Source organism: Salmo salar, chromosome ssa01, assembly GCF_905237065.1.
Source record: "Salmo salar chromosome ssa01, Ssal_v3.1, whole genome shotgun sequence".
Lineage (NCBI taxonomy): Eukaryota > Metazoa > Chordata > Actinopteri > Salmoniformes > Salmonidae > Salmo > Salmo salar.
The window spans coordinates 155,022,377-155,033,153 of record NC_059442.1 but is presented as its reverse complement, the minus strand read 5'-3'; the positions used below and the strand labels follow the sequence as shown (position 1 = coordinate 155,033,153).

The window sequence follows — 10,777 nt, the reverse complement described above, 5'->3', positions numbered from 1 at the left end:
AGGTGTGAATACATTCTGTATTTAATTTTCAATAAATTTGGTAAAATTTCTAAAACCATGTTTTCACTTTGTCATTATGGGGTATTGTGTGTCGATGGGTGAGAAGAAAATATATTTAATAAACTGTTTAGGATAGGGGGCAGTATTTTCACGGCCGGATAAAAAATGTACCGAACTAAACTGCTTACTACTCTTGCCCAGAAACGAGAATATGCATATTATTAGTAGATTTGGATAGAAAACACTCTGAAGTTTCTAAAACTGTTTGAATGGTGTTTATGAGTATAACAGAATTCATATGGCAGGCAAAAACCTGAGAAAATTCCAAGCAGGAAGTGGCCTGTCTGAGAATTGTAGTTCTTCTTTTGATTCTCTATGGAAACTACAGTATCTGTGGGGTTACGTTGCACTTTCTAAGGCTTCCATTGGCTGTCTAAAGCCTTCAGAAAACGGATTGAGCCGTCTCCTGTCTCTGGGCAGAGTATAGTTGCTCAGTTTCTCAGTGGTCTGCCTGGGGACAAAGAGATTGGATATGCGCGTTCCCGCATGCACGCTGTTTTTTCTTTTCCTCTTTGAATGAATACACTATTGCCCGGTTGGAATATTATCGCTATTTTACGAGAAAAATACCATAAAAATTGATTTTAAACAGCGTTTGACATGCTTCTAAGTACGGTAATGGAACATTTAGACTTTTTTTGTCTCGAAATGCGCTCGCGCGTTACCCTTTGGAAAGTGACCTGAACGCACGAACAAAACGGAGGTATTTGGACATAACTATGGATTATTTGGAACAAAAACAACATTTGTTGTGGAAGTAGCAGTCCTGGGAGTGCATTCTGACGAAGATCAGCAAAGGTAATACAATATTTCTAATACTAATTCTGAGTTTAGTGAGCCCCGAACTTGGCGGGTGTCAAAATAGCTAGCCATGATGGCTGAGCTATGTACTCAGAATATTGAAAAATGTGCTTTCGCCGAAAAGCTATTTTAAAATCTGACATAGCGATTGCATAAAGGAGTTCTGTATCTATAATTCTTAAAATAATTGTTATCTATTTTGTCAACGTTTATGATGAGTAATTTGGTAAATTCACCGGAAGTTTTTGGTGGGAATACATGTTCTGAACATCACACGCCAATGTAAAAAGCAGTTTTTGGATATAAATATGAACTTGATATATATATATATATATATATATATATATATAAAAGCTTGCTATTCAATCTAGTCAAATTAATAATGTAATTTCCTGAAATAAATGTTATATTGGTGAGGGCAGGACAGGGCACTCCCTTGGTCTTTTAGTTAGAGATAGGGCCATTTTACTGGCTCATCCGCCCTTCTCACGGTTGCACCTCTGCCCGCACGTCACTTCCTCCAGCCTCTTTCGCTTCCATCTTGCTCCCCGCGTGTGCGCGCTGCTAGTGTGCAGGTCAGTTAGGAGCTCTAAAATACCTTCTTTCCTGCACTGTTTCTGCCATTCTTCAACGACACAAGGTAAACAATATCCTTGGTTATCAGACCGGTGAAAATCTTGGAGTTTGTTTTCACGGGGACCTCGTAAACGAGTGTAGACTTGAGAGGTGGAGTCCAACAGGCCCCTTTCTAACGTTGGCTAACCTGTTAGCCTGATATCTAGCCAGCAGCGGCACAAGGCCCGTTAACTAAATCGTTTAATATCTGGCTTATACTTATCAGTGGTAATCGTCAATCTCTCAAATGCTTGTAGATATTTAGCAGGCGTGTCGATGGTCAAGGTTTTCAATTTTCTCACCATATTCCGCTCTTAACTTCTGTAGGTAGCTAGTTTGCGAATGTTAGCATTAGATAACCGTTATAATGACCTATTATTAACCAACTGGCTAGCACCCATATCCGGACAGATATTTGTATTTTACCTTTATTTAGCTAGGCAAGTCAGTTAAGAACAAATTCTTATTTTCAATGACGGTCTAGGAACAGTTAACTGCCTTGTTCAGAACGACAGATTTGTACCTTGTCAGCTCGGGGATTCAACCTTCCAACCTTTCGGTTACTAGTCCAACACTCTAACCACTAGGCTACCTGCCGCCCTAACTTGCTAACTAACGTTACTGGTAAATTGGTTGATAGTCTCAGTCAAGCAGACAAACGACAACTAGGTAACATTAGGTACAGTTTATTAATTTGTAAGCCGTCTGTCATTAACTTACTAGGAAACCTCGAATCGTTTGTTTTGTTTGCAGGTCTGTAGGAAGCGTCTTAACTTTTTCGCATTCTACTTCTACTGTAATTATCTAGCTAGTTAATGGCAGCTGCTAGACGACACTGTACTGCTCAACAGGCAGTTTAGAAGACATACCGCAGCCTTCACTTCCAACCATAATCTTGATTAGCTGCTTTTGGGGTATTTGCTAATTTACATGAACAGAGTACTAATACTCACTTGCCTAGGCGTGTGCCTTCAACTTGTATTTTATGACACAATTAAGATAGCCAGGCTACATGTACTTATGTGTGATGTTTGTAGCTAATAAATATATATATATATATATGCACCGATATTACATTTTTGGCCGATATTGTCTTTGCCAAAAGGATACCGATAACCGATATTTACAATTTTTTAAACATTCTAGTATTTTTAAGCATTCTAGTAAAGTTAAATAGTTAACACACACATGGATGCAGCGGTCTAAGGCACTGCATCTCAGTGCAAGAGGCGTCACTACATCTCAGTGCAAGAGGTGATACTACAGTTGCTGGTTCGAATCCAGGCTGTATCACATCCAGCCGTGATTGGGAGTCCAATAGGGCGGCACACAATTAGCCCAGCGTCGTCCGGGTTTGGCTGGGGTAGGCCGTCATTGTAAATAAGAATTTGTTCTTAACTGCCTAGTTAAATAAAGGTTACAGACACACACACACACACACACTGACCAAAAAGTTATTTTGTTGGCATTTACGTATGTCCCCATTACCAGTAAAACATAATCAAAACCTATTTCTTTCACTACTTGCTGTGCTGTTTCGTTGTTCATTTGGTCAGTCGTTTCATTCTCAACCAGGATTTCATGGAACGCCATTTGGGTCTTTTCTATCGAATGTCGTTTGAGTCTTTGCGCGTAAAAAAATAAGCTTGTTGACCAATGACGACCTGAATATGACTGCACGTCACATAATTTTACCCGTTCATACATTTTTTACATAGTGTAATCAATGTGTAATAACTATCACTCGTATTTCATATGTCACAACGATTCATCGATGGGTATGTTATCACACTGGTAATGTGGTCTCACGCACCTACAGTGCTGGTCATAAAAAAAAGCTAGAGAGCTCATGGATGCAAACAATGTTCTTCCCCAAAAACATAGAAAAACGACATTATCGGTTTCAGTAGCTATAGTTAGCTAGCTAACTCTATAGCTAGGCGTCATCATCTAAAATAACCCTCATTTATAAAACAGTTCTTATTTGATTAATGGTCGGACCCATCTATGTGAAGCTAGCCACAAAAAGGACTAGCCACAATAATGGACTTTGCGGTTAACCTTCAAAATAAAAGCATGACATAATTCTACTATTTGTATTCATTTGCATCACTGTCAATGACACACTTTTATTTTGAAGGCAAACTGCAAATTCTACTGTTGTGCCTAATCCTTATTGTGGCTAGCTTCACAACACAACATTTTATATTTACATTTTAGTCATTTGGCAGACGCTCTTATCCAGAGCGACTTACAGTAGTGAATGCATACATTTCATTTTTTTTCGTACTGGTCCCCCGTGGTTGAGCCCCACTAGCCACTTTTACTTCCCTCACCAACTTTAAACATCAGCTATCTGAGCAGCTAACCGATCGCTGCAGCTGTACATAGTCCATCTGTGCATTGCCCACCCCATCTACCTACCTCACCCCCTTACTGTTTTTATTTTATTTACTTTTCTGCTCTTTTGCACACCTGTATCTCTACATGCACATAATCATATGCTCATTTATCACTCCAGTGTTAATCTGCTAAATTGTAATTGTTCGCTCCTATGGCCTATTTATTGCCTACCTCATGCCTTTTGCACACACTCTATATAGACTTTCTTTTTTCTACTGTATCATTGACTTGTTTATTGTGTTATTGGCTTGTTTATTGTTTACTCCATGTGTAACTCTGTGTTGTTGTCTGTGTCACACTGCTTTGCTTTATCTTGGCCAGGTCGCAGTTGTAAATGAGAACTTGTTCTCAACTTGCCTACCTGGTTAAATAAAGGTGAAATAAAATAAAAAAGATGATGCTAGCTGCTGCTTATAAAGATAGCTTTGGACAACGGGGTTAAGTAGCTGGCCAGCTATTTATTTTCATGAACTGAAGTTCAATTTCAATAGGCGAACAACAAGTGACAACCTAGCTAATACTTACAAGGATTACTAAATCATTGCTAAGAATAATGAAAATGACTGCAGTTTCTACTGGTCATTGTTTTCAGGCTGGTTGTATTGGTGCTAGCTAGGTACCCCAGAAGTTGTGGTTGAAAAAATGATGCTTCATTACCAATGCGCCATTGTAAACACATCGTTCGTGGCCGGTGTTTGCTTGTTTGCAGACTTTTTTGTACAGCTTTGACAGTGTTACTCTATATTTTTTGACAGGCAAAGACCCAAACGGCGTTCCATAGTATGTATGTCGTGAAGCTAATAGCAGTGACGCTATTACTGTGCAACCCCGGTAGGGCAACATCTGAACAATAGCGCACTTGGTAGTGTGTACCGGTGCTCAACCAGTCAGCGAAAGCCAACATCACCCACGACGGAAAACGGTTGATTGTCAAGGGCAATGAATTCTATTATCCTGGCTTTAATGGATTTCGCCTTTGAATTGTCTCGCTGAAATGGTGTTACTCTTCCAAATGACTGCTCGACTTGTTGACTGCTCGATCCACACAGCAGACATTATGGGCTAGTTTAGGAATGCTGTGTTGCACGTATAGCGCAAAAGTTTACGTGGCGTCGTTACATCATGTACCTAAGTTATATAGGTATGCACGTCAGCTTTGTCATCGGTTTTGCACATTGGTGTTAAACTAGACATCGGCCGATACCGATGTTGGCATTTCTAGCTAGTATTGGCCGATTCCGATATGTTCACCAATTATATTGTGCGTCCCTAATAAATAAATATATATATATATATATATATTTTTAAAATAAAGGCCTAGCGAGTTAAGTGAGGCAGGGTTTGCAAATGTTTTTCAAAATGTAATGTTACATAACCAGAAACAAAAGGACAGTTATAGATGCGGTGATATAATAACTCAACACATACTGTGTCTATTTCAGATGAAAGAAATAATAATGAATCAAGAAAAACTTGCCAAACTTCAGGCACAAGTCCGCATCGGCGGCAAGGTAAGAAGCTGTTCACACCAATCAATTGTTTCTTCAGAGTGAATGTTTAGAAAAATCTGTCAATATGAAGCTCATGTCTCACACGTGTTAAAATATCAGGTACTTGATTCTATCTGTTCTCTTTTACAGGGCACTGCTCGCAGAAAGAAGAAGGTTGTGCACAGAACTGCAACTGCAGATGACAAGAAACTTCAGTTCTCCCTAAAGAAACTAGGAGTCAACAACATCTCTGGCATTGAAGAGGTAAGGTCTGGTCCAGGGTTAGACTGGTCCTCTCTCCCTCTGTAACCATCCCTTTTTAAATGGATGTTTGAGTACTTTAATTGGTATGAAATTGGAACCCACTGATTTCTTTGAGAGCAAAGGAGGGTTCATTTCAAGGCCCACTTTAGCTAGCTGTTGTATTTGAGTCTTCAGAAAGGGAGGTGTCTAGTCTTTCAGAGTGTATGTCTATAACTGCGAGTAACATCACATTCTCATTTCTCCTCTGTTCCTTGCAGGTGAACATGTTCACGAACCAGGGGACAGTGATCCACTTCAACAACCCCAAAGTACAGGCCTCCCTGGCAGCCAACACCTTCACCATCACTGGCCACGCCGAGACCAAGCAGCTGACAGAGATGCTCCCCAGCATCCTCAACCAGCTGGGAGCAGACAGTCTGACTAGCCTCCGGAGACTGGCTGAGGCTCTGCCCAAACAGGGTACGTGGGGCTGTGGGAGGGAGGGAGGGAGTGAGATGGGGAGGGAGTGAGATGGGGAGGGAGTGAGATGGGGAGGGAGTGAGAGTGTGAGTGAGATTTTTTTCTTTCTCTGTTTGGAGTAATAATTTTTTACACTTTTTGCTTAGGAAACAGACTAATGAATACACCATTGGTTCTAATGGCTCAGGAGAGTCTGTTTTTAGGGGAAATATGGCCTGTGTTTTGGTTTTTGAAGGACAGCACTTTTGTTGTCACTTTGTTTTGATATCTTTGAGAGGGAGGCTGTTTGTTTCAAGGCCATGCATTTTATTGAAATTTCAACATAGGCTTTACCTCATCTGTTTGACTTGGCCACAGGTAGTAAAGACATTTCTTTAGCATAAGTGTGTGTGAGGAGGCAAATTGGTAATAAAAAAACAGATAGGCATGGTAGCAATCTCAAAGTTTTGGGATGGGGGGGGGATTTGATGTAGGGCTGAAGGGTCTTGGATTGATTTTGAGCACTGGGCAGGCACTGACATTGAAATAGAAATACCATTTGTTTAAACAGACTATTTTATAAAGGTCATGATCATGTATTGTATACAACTTACTGAAGACCAGAGGCATTTGTACATAGCTCTGCAACAGGTTTGTAACATCTCTTATTTCTTCCTCACAGCTGGAGATGGAAAAGCACCAATCGCCCCCATAGAGGAGGAAGATGATGATGTTCCAGGTGGGTCATGAACAGCCATCTCACAGTTAAGAGGTCATGATTGTTCATTGAGTTTACATCCCTGGTGTTACCCAAAATGCTGACTGGTACTTTTCATTTGTAATTTACAAAACAATAGTCAACTGTGAACTTGGAACACCTTCTCACAAAGCAACTGTCTTGATGTTGCAGAGGTTGTTGATTCTGCTCACTACAAGTCTTGTCACAAGTCTTGTCACACTCCTGATGGAAACACAATTACCCTGGAGCTTTCATTAACATAAAACACCGACGACACACTGGTTTGGGGTAAAGGCGTCAGCATGCTTCAGTCCGGTGGCCGGCCCAAACGAGGGTGCTCGCATACTCCCTGAAAAGACCTCAGCTTGAAAAATGAGAAAAAAGTGACAATAGTATTGCTTGTTCGTTTTAAAAGGCCTCAAAATAGTCTTGAATCAATCTAAGATAACTCAATAAATCTGTACTTTTTTTTGACATTTTTGACAAGGAGATCTTAGTCAGGAATTTTACATCTAACTAAGATGTTTGCAGTATTTCTCAAACAAATTTACATGAAAACGAGTTGTCTCTCGCTGAATGACAAGACTTATTGAAGAAGCCCTACTGTTGACCAATCACCGACGAAGGGGCATAGACTTCGGCTACCAATTTCAGTTTACCTCCAGAAAAAAATGTAGTGTGCCCAAACAGCTGAAAAACAGTCACCTAAGTCCAAAATGAACGAAAAGGTCACAATGTTGTCATAATATACGCACAAACTTTTCCAAACTGTTTTGTCTGGGAAGCATGCGGGCGCCTTTAGTCTTATGTGGAAGTGCAGTAATTGTGGCATCATTGTGTGTGAGAGTCACACCAGCCTCTTGCAGTTGATTTGATGCCATCCCACTCCCACCCTCTTGGCATGGATAGACATCTCCAGTTATTGATTCTTTTTCCTCCTTCCTTATTTCAACGTGACCATAGAGATTGTGTAGGTATCTTCAACAATGGCTTTTTGTCCTAGACACAGAGTTTTTGCTCTGTGACGTGCTCCTGTGGGTCTCCACAACAACCACGTGTAGTGTTATTTCACATTGTGGTAATTTATACTTTCTCCTATGTCTGTGTGACTTGTATTTTCCTGCAGATAATAGAAGCGTGGCAGGTTTGCTTACTTTTGGGAAGTGAAGGGGGTCATGCTAAGGGGATCTAACGATGACTGAACACTTGATGGTGATTGGAGTTGGGGTGGTGGGTTTAGTGTTTGAAATGTTGTTTATGAGTTCTGAAAGCACCGTTTGCTTTTCTTTGTGGAGAAAAATGGTCCATACACATGAGGTCGCCATTAGTTACCCACGGCTTTTCCCAAGGCTCTCCTCTTCTCGTAACCCAACGTTTTCACAAATGTAACAAACAATAACTCTCATTCAGCGTGAGGAGCGGTTGAAGCCCGATGACACGGGGTTAGCGGTCTGCCATCATGTCATTACCAGAGTTTAGTTTCCCACCCCCACTTTAAATTATATTCAGACCTTTAGAATTGTTTCGATTATAACCCTCGACCCCACCGAGCCAAATATGCACCCGACAGATTTATCAGATTATTGGGGGGGTAGAAATTATATCTGGGATCATGTTTCAGGTAAAACACAATTTTTTTCTTAAGTGGACTGAAACCAGTGGAAAGACTGATGGAAGCATGTATGTTTGGAGAGAGTACTGCTTGTTTCTTTCCCTGACTGACATGTAACTTACTGTTGTTGTTTCAGATCTGGTGGAGAATTTTGACGAGGCTTCCAAGGATGAGGCAAACTAAAGGAAACAACAGACCTTCAGGAGAGTGTCAACAGGACTTGACTTGGCCGTGGGGTGGGCACAAGGCGTTCTTTTTCTTGCCAACCGATTCTCCAAATGCTATTTTGTGCACTGCTGTCCGTGTCCAGTTTGAGAGTCAGTGAGAGGTTGTACGTACGTTACTGTATGTTGTCTCTCTGAGGTTCGAGGTCTCTTCAGCAGTTTCCTCCATGTTACTGAACCTCATTTCTTTGCAGTCTGGCTGAAACAATATCTGGAATAAACATTTTGTTATTGTCAACTAAGAGAATTGTGGTGTTTTATCTGATTACTTGAAATAAGGGGACAAAGGTGATTCCTCTTATCGGTTGTGTATTTTAAATGAACATACATCTGCCTGTTTACCTTCTTAGTTGCACCCTAAAGCCAGGATTTGATCTAAAGCATGCTATAGAGCAGCACACTAGACAGACGACGATGTGAAGTTAAGGTAATTTATGCTGAGCTGACATGGGGTAGCGTTGACCGTGACTGCTATCTTGACTAATGTTGGTAAGTATGACCAAAAATTATTTGGACACACCTTCAAATTAGTGGATTTGGGTATTTCAGCCACACCTGTTACTAACAGGTGTATAAACTCAAGCACACAGCTATGCAATATCCATAGACAAACATTGGCAGTAGAATAGCCCGTACTGAAGAGCTCAGTGACTTTAAATGTGGCACTGTCATAAGATGCCACCTTTCCAACAAGTCAGTTTGTCAAATTCCTGGCCTGCTAGAGCTGCCCCCGTCAACTATAAGTGGTGTTACTGTGAAGTGGAAACGTCTAGGAGCAACAACGGCTCAGCCGCGAAGTGATAGACCACACAAGTTCACAGAACGGGACCGCTGAGTGCTGAAACACACTACAGCATTCCAAACTTATAGAAACAAAATGAGCACAAGAACCGTTTGTTGGGAGCTTCATGAAATGGGTTTCCATGGCCGAGCGGCCACACATAAACGATCACCATGTGCAATGCCAAGCGTCAGCTGGAGTGGTGTAAAGCTTGCCGTCATTGGACTCGAGCAGTGGAAACGCATTCTCTGGAATGATGAATCGAGCTTCACCAACTGGCAGTCCGACGGACAAATCTGGATTTGGGGGATGACAGGAGAATGCTACCTGCCTGAATGCTTAGTGCCAACTGTATAGTTTGAGGAGGAATAATGGTCTGGGGCAGTTTTTCATGGTTTGGGCTCCTTAGTTCCATTGAAGAGAAATCTTATCGCTACAGCATACAAATACATTATAGACGATTCTGTGCTTCCAACCTTGTGGCAACAGTTTGGGGAAGGCCCTTTCCTGTTTCAGCATGTCAATCCCCCGTTGCACAAAGCGAGGTCCATACAGTAATGGTTTGTCAAGATTGGTGTGGAAGAACTTGACTGGCCTGCACAGAGCCCTGACCTCAACCCCATCAAACACCTTTTGGGATGAATTGGAACGTCAACTGCGAGCCAGGCCTAATCGCCCGACATCAGTGCCTGACCTCACTGATGCTCGTGGCTCAATGGAAGCAAGTCTTCATAGCAATGTTCCAACATCTAGTGGAAAGCCTTCCCAGAATAGTGGAGGCTGTTGTAGCAGCAAAGGGGGACCAACTCCATATTAATGCCCATGATTTTGGAATGAGATGTTCAGCTAGCAGGTGTCCACATACTTTTGGCCATGTAGTGTAACAACCCAGCAAATGACTTTATTTCAGAGATATGCAGCAACATACAGTCAGATACTGTTACCTAAAATGCACATAGTACATAAGACAGGAAAACACCACAAATAACATTAACATAATGTATACAGTACATGTATTGTTGAAATTGTTGAAGGCTTTTCGACCAGCAAAGGGGGGACCAACTCCATATTAAATGCCCATGCTTTTCAATGAGATGTTCGATAAGCAGGTGTCCACATTTGGCCATGTAGTGTATCTTCAAAAGGCCCTTTGTCCAAATGACTTGCATCTGTGCATTACACTTGGTAGAAGGGATAAACCAAGCCACTCATTTCTATAATAGCGTTAGATACCACTGTGAAAACAATATTTTTTGTGAAATGTTTCAATTTGTCGTTATAATATTGGTAGCAACAAAGTCGTTGTGGAAATCCATTGCAGTTCAACTCGACTACAAAACCTATAATGCA

General features: G+C 41.2%; 1 protein-coding gene across 2 annotated transcripts; it reads left to right on the top strand.

The window, feature by feature from the left end:
- The first annotated feature begins 1,320 nt into the window (after positions 1 to 1,320).
- On the top strand, positions 1,321 to 8,888 carry LOC100194627 (basic transcription factor 3-1). 2 transcript variants are annotated; one of them, XM_014139938.2, is made up of 6 exons: positions 1,321 to 1,436; positions 5,322 to 5,390; positions 5,520 to 5,633; positions 5,891 to 6,092; positions 6,754 to 6,810; positions 8,559 to 8,888. In XM_014139938.2, exons 2-6 carry the CDS (start codon positions 5,322 to 5,324, stop codon positions 8,603 to 8,605), a joined length of 489 nt encoding a protein of 162 aa, XP_013995413.1. In that variant the 5' UTR covers positions 1,321 to 1,436; the 3' UTR covers positions 8,606 to 8,888.
- The last annotated feature ends 1,889 nt before the right edge of the window (positions 8,889 to 10,777 follow it).